Source organism: Schistocerca gregaria, chromosome 9, assembly GCF_023897955.1.
Source record: "Schistocerca gregaria isolate iqSchGreg1 chromosome 9, iqSchGreg1.2, whole genome shotgun sequence".
NCBI lineage: Eukaryota > Metazoa > Arthropoda > Insecta > Orthoptera > Acrididae > Schistocerca > Schistocerca gregaria.
This window is the reverse complement of record NC_064928.1, coordinates 91046234-91069182: the sequence shown is the minus strand read 5'-3', so window position 1 is coordinate 91069182 and position 22949 is coordinate 91046234. Positions and strand designations below refer to the sequence as shown.

Here is a 22949-nt window from a genome sequence, read left to right as displayed (position 1 = left end):
TGTTTTACTACCACTGGTACATCAATTATTTGTATACAAAAAATTGGGAAGGTATTCTGAAGCCACTCAAATGTGTTGCTTGTCAGTTCACTGCAAAAAATTATGCCAGAAATAAAAAAAAAAAACTTTATTAAGAACGTCCCAAGTGCCGTAGCAGGGAACTGGCTGGTTGTTAGTGCCAATAGGAAAGCTTTTACGGGTTGATCCTTACAAAGAAGACGGTGTTAACAATGCTATTTATTCACACAAATAGCATCGTTACCAGTTTCCCCCCGAAAAGGTTCGTCTTCAGTTGGCAGTTCACGCTTATACGAGATTTGCTGTTGTTTATGTTAGTTGTTGGCTGTTTTTCTCCTAATAACTAATACAAACAACAAACAATCTAATATAAATGTGAACGGCCATATGAAGACAAACCTGTCTGTTCGAAACTAGTGTCGGTGTTATTTGTGTGAATAGATAGTATTGTTAACAGCGCGGGGAAGCCGTGCGGTCTCAGGCGCCTTGCCACAGTTCGAGTCCTCCCTTGGGCATGGGTGTGTGTGTGTGTATGTGTGTGCGTGTGTGTGTGTGTATGTATGTGTGTGTCTGTGTGTGTGTGTGTGTGTGTTGTCCTTAGTGTAAGTTAGATTAAGTAGTGTGTAAGCCCAGGGACAGATGACGTCAGCATTTTCGCATTGTTAACACCTTTGGTTCCTGTTTTCTTCTGCTGGCTGCTGTTTTCTTTCTTGCAACGGTCAACGTGTAGTCTGCACAGCTCCACAGTCTCAAAAATGTTAGCTCTTCACAAAATACGAGGAGGAAAGTTTAAGGTGGTGGTGGTGGTGGTGGTTAGTGTTTAACGTCCCGTCGACAACGAGGTCATTAGAGACGGAGCGCAAGCTCGGGTTAGGGAAGGATTGGGAAGGAAATCGGCCGTGCCCTTTCAAAGGAACCATCCCGGCATTTGCCTGAAACGATTTAGGGAAATCACGGAAAACCTAAATCAGGATGGCCGGAGACGGGATTGAACCGCCGTCCTCCCGAATGCGAGTTCAGTGTGCTAACCACTGCGCCACCTCGCTCGGTAGGAAAGTTTATGTTCCAAGTGCCATTAATATTGACGCAGTACGTTTTATTTGTGATTAAAAAAGTACAGAAATACAGCATTAGGTTTTTAACTAGTAGAACTTTAGTCAACAAAAGTCGCTTCCAAATCTTTTTAATTTTGGAACCTCAGAGGGAAGCACCGCTTGAGACAAAGGACCATCCACCATCTACTAACGCATGTTTGAGAGACTCCCTCAGTGGTTTGGCACCTGCATCATTTGCAGACAAGCGGCAGAGTACCGCGAACATGATAGCACTGAACACGCGTTTTGTGAGCAAAATAGCACTTAGAACCGTTACCATTTCCGCTCTTCCTTTGACAGCAGGCAGAGTAGATCTGGAGCCGTTCAAAGAGGACTGGAACGAGGAAAAATTTCCGCTCTTATCCGTGACTGAACCACGACCACCATGGCCGGAGTCTACTGCTCTAGTCGCTAGACCAGCATATCGTTGTGAAATTAGTTACATTGCGTGTATATAATCATAATATTAATACGTGCACATAGAAAATTTATGTGTCGGTTTTTAATATTAATTATACAGGAATCCAAATGAAGCTGATGCAGTTCTAAAGGAAATTTGCCATAGATGTGAAAAAAAAGAAACGTGTGTACATAGTCGTTGGGAGAGGTGAGAGCCGGCCGTTATGGCCGAGCGGTTGTAGGCGATTCAGTCCGGAACCGCACTGCTGCTACAGTCGCATGTTCAAATTCTGCCTCGGGCATGGATGTGTGTGATGTCCTTAGCTTAGTTAGGTTTAAGTAGTTCTAAGTCTAGGGGACTGATGACCTCAGATGATATGTTCCATATTGCTTAGGGCTATTTTGTTGTAGACTGTAATGTTGCTAGTTTTTTGATATTCCAGAAAAGTGATGTAAGCTCTATTGTCATTCGACATGTCATACTTCATATCTTTGTGTTGGATATTTTGTAGACGGAGGTTTCATTCGGTATTCGATATGTTACGCTACAGAGTTCTTGAGTGGAAGCAATGTGATCTTTGGTTGCTAGTAGGATTGTCGTTGCTGTAGCTTTCTAAGAGAAACTAGTGGGTGACTTGGGTTTGGCAATGCTAGAGAACGGACTGAAATAAGTTGCAGAGAACAGAGATAAAGATACGGACGTAATAGAGGATTTTGGAATATGGTTTGGTAAAGATTAATTTGACAACTGAAGATTTGAGGTAATGTCCCTGCTTGTACGTAGTTATCATATGTTTGAAAGTTTTAGTGGAATTTTTTTTATCCTATTGGTTTTTGTTAGTTGATTTCAATGTTCACATCTGATTAAGTAAAGTTATCAGTTCATATGGACAGCACTCAGAGATTACGGACTTACCACTTCTTTATACCAATTCAATAATTAATTTCCTGACAGAGTAGTACGTTTTATAAAAAGTGATTTTGGTAAAGATCATTTTAATAGTCTAAGGACAAGTTTCTCTTTTCGTGCTATAGTTTCTTTAAAGTTGGATCCCCTTTCAGGCAATTAGCTAGTTGAAATACCACTACCGTCTCCTCACGAAAGAATCTCATATTTCTGATTGTGTGTGTCGGCGCAGTGCGCAAAAGTTGAACTTTTTTTTCTTTTTGAGTCATCAGTCTTCTGATTCATTTGATGGGCCCGCTACGAATTCCTTTCCTGTGCTAACCTCTTCATCTCAGAGTAGCACTTGCAACCTACGTCCTCAATTATTTGCTTGACGTATTCCAATCTCTGTCTTCCTCTACAGTTTTTGCCCTCTACAGCTCCCTCTAGTACCATGGAAGTCATTCCCTCATGTCTTAGCAGATGTCCTATCATCCTGTCCCTTCTCCTTATCAGTGTTTTCCACATATTCCTTTCCTCTCCGATTCTGCGTAGAACCTCCTCATTCCTTACCTTATCAGTCCACCTAATTTTCAACATTCGTCTATAGCACCACATCTCAAATGCTTCGATTCTCTTCTGTTCCGGTTTTCCCATAGTCCATGTTTCACTACCATACAATGCTGTATTCCAGACGTACATCCTTCCTCAAATTAAGGCCGGTATTTGATATTAGTAGACTTATCTTGGCCAGAAATGCCTTTTTTGCCATAGCGAGTCTGCTTTTGATGTCCTCCTTGCTCCGTCCGTCACCAACACCGACAATGATAGTTCAGGTATACCGTACATGACGACGTCACAAACTGAAGATGAAGAAATAGAGGAAGTATATGAGGATATGGAAAGGGTAATGCAATACGCAAAGGGGGATGAAAATCTAATAGTCATGGGGGACTGGAATGCACTTGTAGGGGAAGGAGTAGAATGAAAGGTTACAGGACAATATGGGCTTGGGAAAGGAATGAGAGTGGAGAAATAGTAACTGAGTTCTGTAACAAGTTTCAGCCAGTAATAACGAATACTCTGTTCAAGAATCACGAGAGGAGGAGGCAAACCTGGAAAAGACCGGGTGATACGGAAGGATTTCAGTTAGATTACGTCATGGTCAGACAGAGAGTCGGAAATCAGATGCTGGATTGTAAGGAGTACCCAGGAGCAGATACAGACTCAGATGAAGAGTAGGCTGAAGTTTAAGACATTATTCAAGAAGAATCGATAAGCAAAGAAATGGGATACGGAAGTTCCAAGGAATGACGAGATACATACGAAGTTCTCTAAGACTGTAGATACAGCAATAAGGAATAGCGCAGTAGGCAGTACATTTGAAGAGGAATGGACATCTCTGAAAAGAGCAATCACAGAAGCTGTAAAGAAAAACATAGGTACAAAGAAGGTAACTACAAAGAAACCATGGGTAACAGAAGAAATACTTCAGCTGATCGATGAAAGAAGGAAGTACAAAAATGTTCAGGAAAATTCAGGTATAAAGGCGCTGAGGAATGAAATAAATAGGAAATAAAGGCGCTGAGGAATGAAATAAACAGGAAGTGAAGGGAATCTAAGCTTCATAAAAAATGTGAAGAAATCGAAAAAGAAATGATAGTCGGAAGGACTGACCCAGCATATAGGAAACTCAAAAGAACCTTCGGTGATATTAAAAGCAAGAGTGGTAACCTTAAGATTAGAACCGGAATTATTGTTAAATCCAGAAGAGAGAGAGTATAGGTGAGAAGAGAATACAGAAGGCCTCTATGAGGGGGAAAACTTGTCTGTGATAGAAGAAGAAACAGGAGTCGATTTAGAAGAGATTGGTATTAGAAGATATTGGTATTAGAATTGGTATTAGAAGAGATTGGTATTAGAATCAGGATTTAAGAGAGTTTTGGAGGACTTAAGATCAAATAAGGCAGAATAAATCGATAGCATTCCATCAGAATTTCTAAAAATCATTAGGGGACGTGGCAACCATACGAATATTCGCGTTGGTGTTTAGAATGTAGGATTCAGGCAATATATCATCTGACTTTCGGAAAAATATCATCCACACAACTCCGAAGAGTGCAAGAGCTGACAAGTGCCAGGATTATCGCACAATCAGCTTAACAGCTCATGCATCCAAGTTGCTGACAAGAATAATATACAGAAGAATGGAAAAGAAAATTGATGATGTATTAGATGACTATCAGTATGGCTTTAGGAAAGGTAAAGGCACCAGAGAGGGAATTCTGACGTTGCGGTTATTGGAAGCAAGACTAAAGGAAAAATCAAGACACATTCATAAGATTTGTCGAGCTGGAAAAAGCGTACGACAATGAAAAATGGTGCAAGATGTTCTAAATTCTGAGAAAAATAGGGGTTAGCTATAGGGAGAGATGGGTAATATACAATATGCGCAAGAACCAAGAAGGAATAATAAGAGTGGACGACCAAGAGCGAAATGCTCTGATTAAAAAGGGTGTAAGACAGGAATGTAGTCTTTCGCCCTATTGTTCAATCTGTACATGGAAGAAGAAATGATGGAAATAAAAAAACGAAGGTTCAGGATTGGAATTAAAATTCAAGGTGAAATGATATCAATGATACGATTCGCTGGCGACAATGAGTGAAAGCGAAGGACAATTACATGATCTGCTGAATGGTATGAACAGTGTAATGAGTATAGAATACGGATTGAGAGTAAATCGAAGAAAGACGAAAGTAATGAGAAGTAGCAGAAATGAGAACAGCGAGAAAGTTAACATCAGGGCTGATGGTCACGAACTACATGAAGTTAAGGAATTCTGCTACCTAGGCAGGTGAACAAGCATTGTCGGTGTTGGTTTACTGTCGATTCTGATAACAACCCTATCACTGAACTGTTCACAGTAACACAGACTGTGCCCTACCTCCCTATTCATAAAGAATCCTATTCCATTATAACATTTTCTGTTGCTGTTGATATTACTCTATACGCATCTGATCCCAATTCCTTGTCTTCTTTCCATTTCACGTTACTGACCTTTACTATATCCAGATGGAGCCTTTGCATTTCCATTTTCAAATTTTCTAACTTCTCTACCGCATCCAAGCTTCTGCTATTCCACGCCTCGACTCGTAGAACATTATCCTTTCGTTGATTATTCAATCTTTTTCTCATGGTAACCTCCCCCTTGGCAGTCCCCTCCCGGAGATCCGAACTGGGGACTATTCCGGAATCTTTTGCCAATGGATGGATGGATGGATGGATGGATGGATGGATCATGACACTTCTTCAACTACAGGCCACATGTCCTGTGGATACACGTTACGTGTCTTTAATGCTGTAGTTTCCATTGCGTTCTGCATCCTCATGCCGTTGATCAGCGCTGATTCTTCCGGCTTTAGAGGCAGTTTCCCACCCCAAAGGCAAGACAGTGCCCTGAACCTCTGTCCGCTCCTCCTTCCTCATTGGCAAGGCAGTTGCAGACTGAGGGTGACTTCTTTGCCGGACGTCTTCGGCCGCCAATGCTGATTATTAATGAAAATTTAACCGGTGGCGGGTTTCGAACCCAAGGCAGAGGATGTTTTGATTATGAATCAAAGGCGCTACCCCTTTTTTGTGGTAGGGGGATCAGGGCGCGGGCTGGCGGAGACAGTGTGGACAGGGGTGGCAACCCGAAGCCTGGCCACCATGCCTCCACCTTCCCTTTTCTGGGGATGTGGTCTAAGGTATGAAAGGTATTTTGTAGACCACTAAAGCTTAATGTGCTTATAATTGTTGTACGTCCTTCCACTGCACTGCGCAAGGCTTTCCTTCCTATTAGACTGTTTGCTGCTGCGCTGAGTTTTGTTATGTTCATCACTTCCAACAGTACCGATTTTACCATTGCCTCAGGTAATGCATGAAAATTATTTAGAGCCAGTTACACTACAGGCAAGATTATAAGAGCATCCTAGGTGTTGGTTTTCAAAATCAAATTCAGGGGCAGATTAGGTAAAGTTTCTTTCTCGCCCTATTTCTTATGCGGACAGTTTTATTCCGGGAGAGCAGTGTTATATTTGCGTGCGAATCGTGCAGTGTTCGGAAATTTTGTTTAGTGAGATTGCATAAGTGAATTCATAGGGAATTTTAGTAGAAACGTTCTGGATGTTTATTCTTTACAAATTCGATTGTTAATTTGATGTAACATTTTTATTCTGTTAGTCTTGTGTGTTGAAACTACAAGTCACATAGTGTGACGTCATGCACTATGGCAATGCTCAAGCAATGCACAATACAGGATTTCACAGGACAGCTTACTTATTATACATTTTTACGTCTTCTAATTAATTTGGTTGGAGTTAATTAAAATACATTTCTACAATTTCAGTTTTGGCGACTGTTATAATCAGACAGCGTTATGTAATTACGGCACTTGCGATGTTCAGGACAACAACAGACGCTACTGCCAAAGACGTACGTTACTTGTGTTGTCGCTGCAGGATTGTCTCTGGCCTTTGTGTAAGGCTGTTGATACTCTACATGGCACTTTCATTTCGTATTGTGGCATACCATACAAGTCGCATAAACGTGACGAATCCCGGTACGGTTGGAATAACAATCCCTTGGCTGAGAGAGACAGCCTAGACGGCGCTGAGTTAACGATTTTGTTTTTCGCGCCTCAACTCTGTTAGAGCGGCCGAGAAACCAGGACGCTGAGGTTAAGGCATTCGTCTTGTGCCGAAGTCCGACCCGTGAATGGGAGGCGTTGTAACAGGGGCAAGGTCGCGCGCACTTGGTTAGGCGCTTGGGAGCCGAAAGCCAACTACTCGCGTCAAAGCGTGACATTAACATATTCACCCTGTAGGCCACGGTAAGGTGTGTGGCTCGTGGAACTTCTGCTGTCTCTATCTCACACTCTACCCCGGCCAACCACCTGGTACGTAGGGGGAACAAAATAAATCTGCCCGGAAAACACACTCTTAGTGAGACATGGTATTTACCGGTATTAAGGAAAACGTGGAAGGGAGGATCCACCTATGTAACTTTCTTTTCACACAACCTGTTTACTTAACAATATATAATCATTAATTTGATTTCTTTACAAATTAACAAATTTGTGAAATAAATAAGCTTTCACAAGAGAAGTCAGAACCCACCCGTTATCTGGTGTTTACTACCGCGCTGAAAACACATAACTAATATTGATAACAAGATATTCATCATTTGAATTTCCAGCTCCTTGTGTTGACCGCGTTTGCAATTAAAACTGTAGGATGTGAGGTCCAAATCGAAATGGCTCTAAACACTATGGGACTTAACATCTGAGGTCGTCAGTCCCCTAGACTTAGAACTACTTAAACCTAATTAACCTAAGGACATCACACACACCCATGTCCGAGGCAGAATTCGAACCTGCGACCGTAGCAGCAGCGCGGTTCCGGACTGAAGCGCCTAGAACCGCACGGCCAAAGCGGCCGGCGATGTGAGGTCCGCCAGTTATGCAAAACACCGTCGTTTCTCATTACCCAAACATGTTTCAGCACCACTGTGCCATCTTCAGTGGGTTTCCATTTTATTTACTCTGTAATGTGAACATTTTTATTAAATGATTATAAAATTATGTGGATATTTAAGCGCGAAATATCGCGACAAACTAAATTACATTCTAGATGATAGGTTATCTCCCAGCAAAATTTCTTGTCAACATCTTTTGGTTACCTGTAGTAAATAATACACAAGTGATCCAGAAAAGTCATGCACACCAAGTGTAAAGTTATTAACAAGAAAATGAAAAAAGACCGTGTGTTGCATATCTGGCGTGCCTGACATCCTACAATTTATGACAAGAGTGTTTCAATTATTGAAACAAATGATTTCTTTTTGTACTGTATGTTGAAAAGTTCGATGTTCAGATGCGCACCAATACTTAAAGGTTAAACAAATTAAGAAACTATTATGACAATGATAATGCTTGCTTCAAAGCGAGCAACCTTTCCATTTCAATCAGCAACCAAGGTGCGACTGGATTCCAACCCGTACCTTTTGATAAACTTATGTGACTAAAACACTGGTGACAGTTGGCTGTTTATACGTCAAAAGTTAAATTGCTTCTCAGTTATAAAGGCCGCTCTGAAGGAACGTATCAAAACATTACGTATGAGCACTTATTACAAGAGAGCTCACTCGGCGGAGCGACAAGATCCAGTTAAAATATGTGTGTGAATTCCTAAAGGACCAAACTGCTGAGGTCATCGGTTCCTAGACTTACACTCTACTTAAACTAATTTAGGCTACGGACGACACACACACACCTATGCCCGAGGGAGGACTCGAACCTCTGGCGTGAGAAGATCCAGTGAAAAATATACCAATAAAAACCCAGACAGGAATGCACAGCTCAGTTCAAAATGGCTCTAAGCGGTATGGGACAACATCTGATGTCATCGGTCCCCTAGACTTACAACTACTTAAACCTAACGACATCACACGCATCCATGCCCAAGGCAGGATTCGAACCGGCGACTGTAGCAGCAGCGCGATTCCGGTTTGAAGCGCCTAGAACCGCTCGGTCACAGCGGCCGGCAACAGCTTAGTACAAGAGGTAGTTCAGATTATCTCAAATACAATTACAGTCAAGGAATTGACCCGGTTAACATCTAAATCTAACCACAAGTCTCTTGTCTGTTCAACGGCAACCTGTACCTGGGTACAACTGTTCCGACTGTATTTCCTACCAGGAGCTGATTCACTAAAACATTCATGATCTTGTATGATCTTGAAAGGAAGGGCAATATAATATCAGAACAAATTTCCAAACGACAACTAGTGTCTAGTACAATACTACGGTCTATATTTACGACCAAAGAGCCGACTGAATAAAACTCTGTGTGTTGGGTACTAACTATAAAATAACAAAGAAAGGCAATATAGTAAAGGGGAAAATTTTTAAACGACAGCCAGTGTGTCAGTACAATACCATGGCCTACTGGATGTGTGTGATGTCCTTAGGTTAGGTTTAAGTAGTTCCAAGTCTAGGGGACTGATGGCCTCAGATGTTAAGTCCCATAGTGCTCAGAGCCATTTGAACCATTTGAACTATGGCCTACATTTACGACCAAAGAGCTGACCGAGTGAAACTCTGATGGTCGGGTACAAACCAGAAAATAATTAGGAGGTCGGGTGGACAATGACACCGAACACCACGAGCATTACAGAATGATACTCCCCCGTATCAGCAAGCAGTTCCATGGATCCACGGTGTGTCGCGGCGGTTACTGAGTGGTGCCGATGACAGCCAGGTAGAAGGGGCAGCCAGGCCACGAACGGTCGTCCGACACGAATGTTGCCAACCAACAGACGGGGTGTCGGCCTGCTGCTTGTAGTTGACCCTGAACCCGGTATCTTTACGCTGCGCAGGGCGTCCTTGTGGACCACGTAACCGCCTCTTGTCGCGACGCTACCGCCAATCCCCAAACTTGGTGCCTCGTTTCTCGGGCCAGCGAACCCGTACATATAATGGCAAGCAAAGGCCTACTGACCTGCTCTCCATCTCTCCGCCCTCCTTACCCTCTCCCAAGGTGGCTTCCGTCAGTTCCCCCTCGCTGATGATGCCCTCCTCCCCTCCATCTACCCCTCCTACTTTGATCCCTCCCACTTCCTGTGTTTTTTCCTTAGGACATCCTCTCTCCCCCCTCTCTCCTTTCCCTCTATCCTCCCTTAATCCCCCCTCCTACCCTGGGCTTCCCCAACCCCTCCTCCCTTCAGTCCTCACCCCATCCCCCCTGCCATTGGCATCCCTGCTCTCCCCTCTCCCACTTGCACCACCTTCCTCCCCTCTTGGCAGGTCCCCAGACTCGCACACGCTCAGTGGACATCCGCGCGCCGGAGATCATCGCCACTGTGTGTGTGCCATGGCGTTTGTGCTTTAGTGTTTTTAGCCGTCACGCTCCTTCGTTCACCTGTACCGTCTAATTCATCAGTGTCCGTGTGCAGCGCCAACAGCTTCATTTGGTGTCTTCGCGTGTGAACGGCTACATGTTCTTTGTTTGTGTGTCTACTTTTCTTTGCCCCACAATTTTGTTCTTTCTATTCTGCCTCCTCATTGTTTTTCAATTGTTAAACTTGTGGCTGAAGAGCAGCGTAGTATGCTGCTGCCAGCCCATCTTATGTAAAAGTGTTTAAATGACAATAAAGAAAAAAAAGAAGGCCTTCTGAGTAAACAATCCACAGACACCAACTCTTCCTCAGATATTGGCAACAGGGCCGGAAGAGGGATAGTCGATACTTCCCTTAGCCAGCCGCTGTGACCGAGCGGTTCTAGGCGCCTCAGTCCGGAGCCGCACTGCTGCTACAGTCGCAGGTTCGAATCCTGCCTCTGGTGTGGATGTGTGTGATGTCCTTAGGTTAGTTAGGTTTAAGTAATTCTAACTCTAGGGGACTGATTACCTCAGATGTCAAGCCCCAAAGAACTTAGAGCCATTTGAACCATTTGATATTGCCCTTGAGCCAGTGGCGCAAGACAGAACAGGCTACTAACATAATGATGCCACGGCTCACTTAGGAAAAAGAAAAGAAAACCAAAAAGCAAACGGCGCACCATGAAGGAATTATGCGAATGGGATGGAAATCGGCAGATCTGATGCACATGTTTGGAGCGCAATCAGATGATTACAGTGTCAGAAACACTGGATGATTTATTCAAGAGAAAGGGCTTCACAGATTGGGCAAATCATTAACGCATTATTCCACCTCTGGCCCCTAAGCAAGCAGATGTTCGGCTTGGCACTGATCGACAGAGGCCTGTGTGGCCAAGGTTCTAGGCACTTCAGTCCCGAACAGCATTGCTGCTACGGTCGCAGGTTCGAATCCTGCCTCTGGCGTGGATGTGTGTGATGTCCTTAGGTTAGTTAGGTTTGGCCATGGATGTGTGTGATGTCCTTAGGTTAGTTAGGTTTAAGTAGTTCTAAGTTCTAGGTGACTGATGACTTCAGATGTTAAGTCTCATAGTCCTTAGAGCCATTTGAACCATTTGATCAACAGATTCGTCGGATGTCCTCCGGAGGGACGTCGTGTCAGATTCTCTGGAATTGCTGCATCAGATCGTCAAAATCCCCAGATGGTTGGAGGGCCCTGGCCATAATGCTCCATCGTTCTCAATTGGAGAGAGATCCGAAGGTCTTCATGGCTAAGGTAGGGTCTGGCAAGCATGAAGACAAGCAGTAGAAACTCTTGCCATGTGCGGGCGGGAATTATCTTGCTGATTTGTAAGCCCAACAAGGCTTACAATGATAGGCAACAAAACGGGACGTAAAATATGTTTGAGGTACCGCTGTGCTATAAGGGTACTGAAGATGACAACCGGAGGGCGGTGCTACTGCGGAATGAAATGGCACCGCAGAACATTACTTCTAACTTTCGTACGGGATGGCGGGCGACAGTTAACTTGCTGTAAGACTGCTGTTCGGGGCGTCCCCAGGCACATCTGGAAACTCATTCACTGGTATAGAAATTCTGCGATTAATCGCGCTTCAAACTCTCTGATGACCAACGAAGTCGAGTCTGGAATCGCCTCGGAAAGCTGTGTGTTACCGACCCGAATGTCGCCCGCCACGAGTGATGGTCTGGCGTGCGATTCTGTTCCATAGCGGGACTCCTTTTGGTTCTCATCTGCGGCGCCCTTACACCACAGCGGTGCGTAGACGAAATTTAATGCTCCGGGTTTTCCCCCTTCATGGCAAGCCATCCAGGGCATACATTTCAGCAAGGCAACGCCCGTCCACACAAGGCGTTTACTTATAACCCACGATTCACTTCACTATACAAGCATTGCAACTACCGTTGTCTTATGAAATTTCAATCTTCTTCCTTCCGTGTTTCATTTATTAGACATATTTGCCACAGAGACATTTCTTCGTATGAATCTCACCCGTGAAAGAAAAAAATTAAGCGTTTGGCGTCATTGGCCGACCCTTGCGGGGCAGATCCGGCCGCCTTGGTGCAGGTCTTATTGCAGTCGACGCCACATTGAGCGACCTGGTGGCAGGTTGGGGATGAAATGATGATGAAGACAGCACAACACCCAGTCGCCGTAACACAGATTGCGCGACCCCTCCCGCCGGAGGTTCGAGTCCTCTCTCGGGCATGTCTTGTCTGTCTGTTGTTCTTAGCATAAGTGAAAGTACTTCGTAATTCTAGGGACTGATGACATCAGCAGTTTGGTCCCTCAGGAATTCCCACACATTTGAACATTTTTTTAACATTGCTGAAGATTTCTCGCGTTGGCAATAATTTCACGGTAAACTACTTTACCGACAACTGACTCTTTCAATTGATTGTGAATTCACCCGAAAGACTTTTAAACAAATTTCTCATTCATTTCTTGTTTCTTTATTTTTTTCTTTATTAAATTCATTCACCGGAAATACAGTTAGTAGATGAATAATGACAAGGTTATTTCTGTATATATTGTAAATATTCGTGTACTAATCTTCTATGGACACAGGCAGGATAAATGAAAAACAAATATAAAAGTAATAATCCAGTTTCGAACACTGGGTGTAGAAACGTGAACCGCGATGATAACCACCATTTCGCCTAAGCGATTTAGCCGCTTAAACGCATATAAAGTACGTCGAAAACTTTGATCGCCATTTTCTCAGAAATGGTCGAGTATCTACGGGTAAGCCGAGACACGTATTCGTTTATTTTTGGCTTCTCTTCCACTGAGTGAAGTTGCTGAGAAATCGGGATATGGCACTTGCCGTGTTCTCTTTGTGGTTTACATCGGTAGCTGCGCGCTGACTGCAGCGGTTTGCTAAGCGAAGGGTCCCGGGTTCGATTCCTGAGCAGAACGAAATTTTGTCCGCGAGGGAACTGGGTGCTGTGTTGCCCTTACGTCCGTATCGTCATCAGTAACATTCCACTGTTGAGATGGCTGAATGGGCACGTCCCGAAAGCCAGGGCTAGCAGAACAGATGCTAATAGTACGTTAATCATCCTCCTATGGGAAATGAGAGGCAATCTTCTGCCCTTAAGTTCTATTTCTTCCTTATAGCTGTGGCAGCAGTGCACTCAGGGCTCACCATCAACCTCTGACGTGACTCGGATAGCTACATGTAAGACAGAGATTTCTGGACCAGATTTTAAATTTTAAGATGTTTCCATGTGCAGATGTGCAGTCTGATTACAATCTGTTGATTATTAACTTGCAAAAAAATGTAGGTAATTGTGCATAAGGGACCAGGATGAGTTGAAAGCACCAGAGGTGGCTGGGGTTTCAAATGGAGCATTAGGAAAGGATTCAGTGAAATGAAGGAAATAAGTACAGTAAAAGATGAACGGGTGGTTTAGACAAATGAAATAGGTAAAAAGACAAGACGTAGTAGAAATCTTTGGATAACAGGAGAGGTTTTGAATTTAACTGATGGAAGGAGGGACCATAAAAAATGCAGTAAACGAAGCAGGCGAAAGTGAATATAAATGTCTAAAAAATGAGATTGACTGTAAATGTAAAATGGCTAAGCGGAAATGGCTACAGGGCAAATGCAAGGATTTAGAAGCCTGTATTACTATGGGAAAGATAGATACAGCCTACAGGAAAATTAACGAGGCCTTTGTAGAACATAGGCAGCTGTATGAATATCACGAGCTCAGATGGAAAACCAGTCCAAAGGAAAGAAGGGAAAGGTGTAACATGGAAGGAGTGTAGAGACTGTCTATAGAAGCTAGATGAACTTGAGGGCAGTATTGTAGAAATAGAAAATGACGAAGATGAGATGGGAGACATCATATTGCGTGAAGAATTTGATAGAGCGCTGAAAGACCTGACGCGAAACGAGGTTCCAGGAGTAGACAACATTCCCCCAGAAGTACTGATAGCCTTCGAAGAGCCAGCCACTACAAAACTCTTCCACTTCGTGCGCAAGAAGTATGAGACAGGCGTAATACCATCATTAAAACGAAAAAAATTGAGTGTTTGGCGCCATTGGCCGACCCTTGCGGGGCAGATCCGGCCGCCTTGGTGCAGGTCTTATTGCATTAGACGCCACATTGGGTGACCTGGGGGCAAGTTGGGGTGAAATGATGATGAAGACAGCACAACACCCAGTCCTTGAGTGGAAAAAACCCCGAGCCAGCCGGGAATCGAACCCGTCAGGCTGACCACATTTTTTTAGACACTCTTTTTTTTTAATTTCATTTTGCTCGTTTTAGTTCATTGCATCTGCTCGGGGCGGACGTCGCAAGACACCCGTTTCAGTTCGTCGTTGATCCATTAACTCAGTTTTTTTTTTATTACAGAGGGCAACTAAGCCTCTGACCGAACACGCTGAGCTACCGTGCCGGCACCACTCAGCTATCGGGGCGGACAGATTACAAGAAGAATATAATAATTCCAATTCCAAAGTAAAGACATGCTGACAGGTGTGGGTATTACCGAACTATCAGTTTAATAAGTTATGGTTGCAAAATGCCAACACGAATTATTTATAGAAGAATGGAAAAACTGGCAGAAACCGACCGCACGGGAGATCAGTTTGGATTCCGAAGAGATGTGAGGCAAAACCAATCCTAAGACTTCTCTTGGAAGGGAGATTAAGGAGAGTCAAACCTATGTTTATAGCAACCAAGCGCCTGCTGTGGAGGCCGTATGCAGCAACCTATGCTAAACGTTCGTTGAGGCACGCTGTTGATAAGCCTTTGGTTCCGTCCGGCGGTCGGTTGCTTAACAGTATGGTTCAAATGGCTCCAAGCACTATGGGACTTAACATCTGAGATCATCAGTCCCCTAGACTTAGAACTACTTAAACCTAACCAACCTAAGGAGATCAAACACATCTACGCCCGAGGCAGGATTCGAACCTGCGACCGTAGCAGCAGCGCGGTTCGGGACTGAAGCGCCTAGAACCGCTCGGTTATATCAGCCGGCAGTTGCTTAACAGTTTCAACTCTTAGTCAGACCCATATTAAGTTTCCCTCCAAGCTCCACAAAAGTCAATCCGTCAAGATTCAACAAGATTTTTAGATACAAGTTGGAACCTGACAACACAACATCTCTCAAAACAAAAAAATTGTCCCTATGTGTTTGTTTTAACTACCTTCTCTTTGCTTATCATTTGGTACCTTATGCCTCTAGTGCATCCAAGCTTCAACAAGGAAGAGGATACCTTAACAGAAAAGTGTATGAAGTCAGACTGAAAATCTGATATGATAAGAATATAATGTGTATTAAAAATTAAGTCTTAGAAACAGCTGTCGGGTTCCAGTTTGTGATTAGTCTGTATTAGATCTTGACTAATGCTAGAGTGACACGAACTTTTAACGAGAAAGAGACTAAAAAATTGAGGGCTGTTGCGCAAGTAATGGAGAGATTCGTGTCGGGAAACGACAGGAGAAGCAGAAAAACGAATAATAATAAAGCTCCTTACAAGATGTTTCAACAGAAAGAACGCTCAGGGTAACATTTTTAGTATTCAATGGCATACAGATGCTAGACAACAAAAAGAAACAGTCAAGAAATTTGAAAAGATAGTGGCTTGTAATTTACATAGAGCAGTCTCTGGACTGTTTGTCTTGTTGCATTGTGTCTCTCGGTTACTTCTCCTGGAACATCTTGTGCGTAACTTTATTGTTGAATAAAATTTATAATTTCAGTCCTATATCACGATAGCAAGTGACAAATTATAGATTTTTTGTAGTGTAGTGATTAGACAGCCGCAGACATCTAGAAAACAAAAATGTGATGTAATCCACATCTCCTGTAGACGAGGGTGTATCACCTCGAAACGCACCATGGTAAGAAAGTTGAATGACAGAATACTCAGAACAAATCTGATAGTCCTACTAAGTAAGCTGTGGGTGGCAATGAAAAGTTAGGTATTGGTAAGAAGTGCGTCCAGGCAGTAAGAAACTTATACGAGGATTGCAACAGGTGGTTAAAGTAGGAAACAAAGTTTCGCAAGAATTCTCCGTAAATTTGGTCTAAGGCAAGAGTACTCATTAGCGCCGACTGTTAGAAGTTTTGCAAAACTGGAAGATGCAGTGTCGTGGAATGGAGATTCCTGTAGCACAAGAAATACAATGTACTTTACTTATCGCTGATGACCAGGTGTTGATAGAAGAAGACAAAGACTACTCCAGTTACTTGTGCAGGAAACTTCATGAAATATACTCAAAATGGCGCCTGACATTAACACACACACACACACCCACACACACACACACACACACACACACAAATCAGAATACATGGTAGTGGATGAAGGCAAACGAAGAGAGTTCGGTGATGGATTCTGTAAAATTAAAAGTGTCTGTACATTTAAATACTTGGGCGTCATATTTACAACAAATTGTAGAAACACATAAGGTATCTCAAATACAACTGGATAAGAAAAAGAATTGTTGTCCAGCTTAAATACTTGCTATGGAGCGAAACATTGCAAAGAAAAAGAACGATCTTACTGTACAAGACAATTGTAGAGAGTATCACCACACATGACGCTGTAATATAGAAGCTAATAGGAGTAAACTTAATAGATGTCCCTTGAGGTCGTATTTTTTGGTGGAAATGTTGGTGTATCTCAGACTGGAACACTTCGGACATTAAGGCAAGGGAAAATATACAGAAAAAGGCATTATTCTCGATGCCATACAAAGCAAAATATTAACTTGGCATTGCTACCTCCTGAGAATGGAAGATGCCAAAAGTAATGTATGAATGGGCACCAGCTGAGTGAAGAGAACATAGAAGACCACCTAAAGGATAGATGGGAGATGACTAAAAATGCTAAGAGTTCAAGGCGCCATCAGGAAGAAGGCTGTAAAAGTAGGAAAACTATGCAAGTTGACAAGCGGAAGACAATGACCATTGTAAAAAAGGTCACATCTCCTCCTAAACCACTGGATCGGTTCCAACCAAATTTGGTTCACCTACTAGTTATCGTCTGTAAAGGAATACTGTGGTGGTGGGAATCACCTAGCTCCCATAGGGGTGGCTTGGTGGGGGTGCAACATATTGGTAATGCCTGACATCTAGGCTGCCTGCACAACTGGTGTGCTGTGTGGGTAGTATCACAGCACGTTCCAGAGAGACAGACAGACAGAGAAGGGAGAATAAGACATGAACATACGAGGGGGGACCCAAAAGAAACCGGATTGTTGTCATAAAAAATTTATTGATGAATCTTTCTACAAAATTACTTCAGCCACCTTGAAAATACTCTCTATTACTTGCGATGCACTTGTCAAGTCTCTTTTCCCACTGTTGGAGGCATGTTTGGAACTCTTCAAGTTTGATATTGTCCAGTGCTCCTTGCGAAGCAGTTTTTACCGCCTGCATATCGTCATAACGCTCCCCTTTTAACGTTTTTTTTATTCGTGGAAATAGGAAAAAGTGTGATGGGGCTATGTCTAGCGAATATTGAGCGTGGGGAAGGACAGACCACCTCTGAAATGCCAAATAGTGGATCACTCGTAAGGCGGTGTGTGCTGGAGCGTTGTCGTGATGCAGAAACCAGTCACCTGATCGCCAAAGTTCCGGGCGTTTCCTCCTCACATCCTCTCGCAGACGCCTTAAAACATCCAAGTACAAGCAAGTGCTGGTTAATAGTCCCGCCAGAGGGTACGAATTCCCGATGCACAATTCCACGAACATCAAAAAAGACAATGATCATCGTCTTCACATTTGACCTCACTTGCCTTGCTTTTTTTGGTCTGGGAGAGGTGGGGGTCCTCCTGGCTTGACGCTTGCTCGGTTTCTGGGTCATACCCGTAACACCAACTCTCATCCCCTGTAATGACTTTGTTCAAGAAGTTTAGATCACGTGCAATCTCTGTTTTCAAGTCCTGACACACATTCATGCGGATGGTTTTCTGCTCCTGTGTGAGAAGGCGCGTAACAAAATGTAGTAGCAACACGTCTCATGTGCAAATCCTCACTCAAAATCCACTGGCACGAGCTCCAACTTGTTCCTGTCTCTGCTAAAATTTGGTCGATCGTTTGGCGACGACTCTCGTCGATCTTTTAGCGGACCTTTTCAATGTTCTCCTCATTTCGCGATGTTGAAGGGCGTCCAGAACGAGCTCGGTATTCAACACACATCTAACCACGTTTAAAGGGCCCAAACCACTCGAAAACCTGTGCGCGGCTCATAGCGTCTTCCTGGAAAGCTTCCTGAAGCATTTGGTGTGTCTCCGTTGCAGTGTTTTTAAGCAGGAAACAAAATTTCACACACACTCTCTGTTGTTTTAAAGTTGCCATAACGACTTGGCACAGGTAACCCGCCAACAGTCAGAGAAACACAATACCACACTTGCACGTTCAGCTCTACACTGACGCCGTCTTCACAGCTGTTTCATGAACGTCTCTAGTAACACCATCTAGCGCCCTCGGAGTCCCGTTTCTTTTAGGTCCCTCCTCGTATGTGAAAGAGAGATGGGGAGGGAGTTGTGGGTCATAAAGTGAGGAAAGGAAGATATAGTCAGACAGAGGGAGGAGGAAGACTGGAATAAGTAAACACCTGGGCAACACTGGGTATTCAGCAAGTATATTAGAGTGCTTTACGAAATTTTTTCTGCCCCTACCTGTACGTGCCTCCGGCGAGACGCCGGCATCACTGTGCGCGTCAGTGGAGGAGTCTACGTCCTCGTCATCGTCGTCGTCGTCTTCCGACTCTGCGGCGAGCGCGATGCCTTTGGCGAGGGCGGCTCCGGGGCCCGCGTCGTAGGCGTCCGGGGGCGGCGAGACGCCGGCGAAGACGCGGTAGCCGAGGCGCGACAGGCGCAGCGCGCACTGCAGCCCCAGCGCCGTCTCGGCGCTCGTCACCAGCACGGCGCGCGGCGCGGGCCCGGGGGCGGCGCACGCGGGGGTGTCGCCGGGGGCGGCGTCGGCGGGGGCGGCGCGCAGGCGGCACACCAGGTAGAGCAGCAGGCCGAGCGCCACGGCGCACAGCGCCACCAGCTGCAGCGACAGCACCAGCGCTGTCTGCTCGTCCAGCGCCATCGTAATCTCTCAGCTCACATCGCCGGCCGCTCCTGCAAACGCGACGAGTCGTGTTAGAGCACTGCTCCACAGCGCCAGGCAGTCCCAGAGACGGTCAACAACTCCCTCCCCATCTCTCGGTTCACATATGTACATGTCTTATTCTCCCTTTTCTGTCTGTCCGTCTCTCTGGAACGCGCTCCGATACTACACGCACATCGTGCCAGTTGTGCAGGCAGCCTAGATATCAGGCATTATCGACGCGTTAGAGCTGTTGTCTCCAAACTACGGCCCGTCGTAAAGAAATTAAAGCCTCTATGCAATATATATCTGCAGTTCATGGTTTGAAATCGATTTTGGTATAACTGAAGTTATCAGAGCAAAGTTATTTCAAATAACTAATTTTATGCCAGTGCACAACTGGCATTATTCAAGCCATAATATAATTTCGTTAAGTAAACATCAGGGCCTAAAGTTAATTTTTCAGTGCCATCTTAATGCAATTGCACAAATGACATTATTTGCATAAACTTGATTGCTGAGTCAAATACATGTTTCATTACTGGTAAAATGGAGGAGTGCACGAAACAAGTTCGCTGACGCAGTCAGCTGCAAGTTTGTTGAATAATTATTTTGTAACAATTTTACCTATGATACTTTCAAACGAAACATCGTTGATATCGGCAACTCGTCTACCCTTGATTACTGCACTACATAAAGCTTTACCTCTGGCCTGGGCCCGTCAACACTGACATTGGACTGTTGATGAGTGGAAACATGTTGCTTGGTCAGACGAGTCTCATTTCAAATTGCATCGAGCGGATGAACGTGCACGAGTATGTAGACAACGTCACGAATCCCTCGAGCCTGCATGTCAGCAGCGGACTGTTCAAGCTGGTGGAGGCTCTGTAATGGTGTGGGGCGTGTGCAGTTGGAGTGATATGGGAACCCTGCTGTCTGATCACCTGCATCCATTCATGTCCATTGAGCATTCCGACGGACTTGGACAATTTCAGCAGGAAAATGCGACATCCCACATGTCCAAAATTGCTACAGAGTGGGTCCAGGAACACTCTTCTGACTTCAAACACTTCCGCTGGCCACCACACACACCAGACATGAACATCATTGACCATATCTGGGATGTCTTGCAACATGCTTTTCAGAAGAGATCTCCAGCACCTCATACTCTTACGGATTTATGAACAGCCCTGCAGGATTTATGGGGTCAATTCCCTCCAATACTACTTCAGACACTAGTCGAATCGATGGCACGTCGTGTTTCGGCACTTCTGGGTGCTCGTGGGGACACTACACGATATTAGGCAGGTGTACCAGTTTCTTTGGCTCTTCAGTGTATATGTGTATATTTTCATCCATCCTGAAAACTGAGAATCTCAACAATCTTTACCTGTTATCGACGATATTGATACTGGTAATATATTCGTCTCAGATGTCAGGAATTCCAAGACCACATGAAAATTTCTGCAGTAGTTCCTCTGTGTAACTCACGCATTAAAAGGAAGCATTATAAAACATGACTGAAGCTTACGTTTTATTTTTTTTTCGTGCAGTAATATTCGTCTACTATGCTCTTCACGTATCATGACTACAATGTATCTTCAAGTGGCAAAAAGATTTTTCTTATGTGATATAATTACGATTTTAGATGTTCCACAATTTTTACTTTACTTGAGTGAAACTTTGTCTACTGCCGAATTTCATGATTCTAGGTCAAAGTGAAGTGCCTATACGTTTTCGTGAGATATTGTGAGAGTTTCAAAATATGAGATAAATGCGCGAATCTTTCCAGCACACCGACTTAGAAGCTTAAAATTTTTTCACTGCTAGCGGACGCTAGATTTTAGTATGCGACACAAATCTGAACCACGTGCGCCAGTGTTCTGGAGAAAAAGGCTTACACTATTTACACCGCCAAGTAACCATAGACATTAGTTGTTGTTGTGATGGTCTTCAGTCCTGAGACTGGTTTGATGCAGCTCTCCGTGCTACTCTATCCTGTGCAAGATTCTTAATCTCCCAGTACCTACTGCAACCTACATCCTTCTGAATCTGCTTAGTGTATTCATCTCTTGTTCTCCCTCTACGATTTTTACCCTCCACGCTGCCCTCCAATACTAAATTGGTGATCCTTTGATGCCTCAGAACATGTCCTACCAACCGATCCCTTCTTCTGGTCAAGTTGTGCCACAAACTTCTCTTCTCCCCAATCCTATTCAATACTTCCTCATCAGTTATGTGATCTACCCATCTAATCTTCAGCATTCTTCTGTAGCACCACATTTCGAAAGCTTCTATTCTCTTCTTGTCCAAAAAAGATTATCGTCAATGTTTCACTTCCATACATGGCTACACTCCATACAAATGCTTTCAGAAATGACGTCCTGACACTTAAATCTATACTCGATGTTAACAAATTTCTCTTCTTCAGAAACGCTTTCCTTGCCATTGTCAGTCTACATTTTATATACTCTCTACTTCGACCATCATCAGTTATTTTTCTCCCCAAATAGCAAAACTCCTTTATTACTTTAAGTGTCTCATTTCCTAATCTAATTCCCTCAGCATCACCCGACTTAATTCGACTACATTCCATTATCCTCGTTTTGCTTTTGTTGATGTTCATCTTATATCCTCTTTTCAAGACACTGTCCATTCCATTCAACTGCTCTTCCAAGTCCTTTGCGGTCTCTGACAGAATTACGATGTCATCGGCGAACCTCAAAGTGTTAATTTCTTTTCCATGGATTTTAATACCTACTCCGAATTTTTCTTTTGTTTCCTTTACTGCTTGCTCAATATACAGATTGAATAACATCTGGGAGAGGCTACAACCCTGTCTCACTCCCTTCCCAACCACTGCCTCCCTTTCATGTCCCTCGACTCTTATAACTGCCATCTGGTTTCTGTACAAATTGTAAATAGCCTTTCGCTCCCTGTATTTTACCACTGCCACCTTCAGAATTTGAAAGAGAGTATTCTAATCAACATTGTCAAAAGTCTACAAATGTTAGAAACGTAGGTTTGCCTTTCCTTAGTCTTTCTTCTAAGATAAGTCGTAGGGTCAGTATTGCCTCACGTGTTCCAACATTCTACGGAATCCAAACTGATCTTCCCGCAGGTCGGCTTCTACTAGTTTTTTCATTGCTCTGTAAAGAATTCGTGTTAGTATTTCGCAGCTGTGGCTTATTAAACTGACTGTTCGGTAATTCTCACATCTGTCAACACCTGCTTTCTTTGGGATTGGAATTATTATATTCTTCTTGAAGTCTGAGGGTATTTCGCCTGTTTCATACGTCTTGCTCACCAGATGGTAGAGTTTTGTCAGGACTGGCTCTCCCAAGGCCGTCAGTAGTTCCAATGGAATGTTGTCTACTCCGGGTTCCTTGTTTCGACTCAGGTCTTTCAGTGCTCTGTCAAACTCTTCACGCAGTATCGTATCTCCCATTTCATCTTCATCTACATCCTCTTCCATTTCCATAATATTGTCCTCAAGTACATCGCCCTTGTATAGACCCTCTATATACTCATCCACCTTTCAGCTTTCCCTTCTTT

General features: G+C 43.8%; 1 protein-coding gene across 1 annotated transcript in view; it reads right to left on the bottom strand.

Annotated features, from left to right (window-relative positions):
* Positions 1-22949, bottom strand: part of LOC126292304 (uncharacterized) — a 389476-nt gene that overhangs the window by 91515 nt on the left and 275012 nt on the right. The window contains exon 4 of the mRNA XM_049986236.1: positions 18977-19426. Coding sequence (XP_049842193.1) covers positions 18977-19394 — 418 coding nt within the window. The 5' untranslated portion in view covers positions 19395-19426. The remainder of the gene's footprint in view (positions 1-18976; positions 19427-22949) is intronic.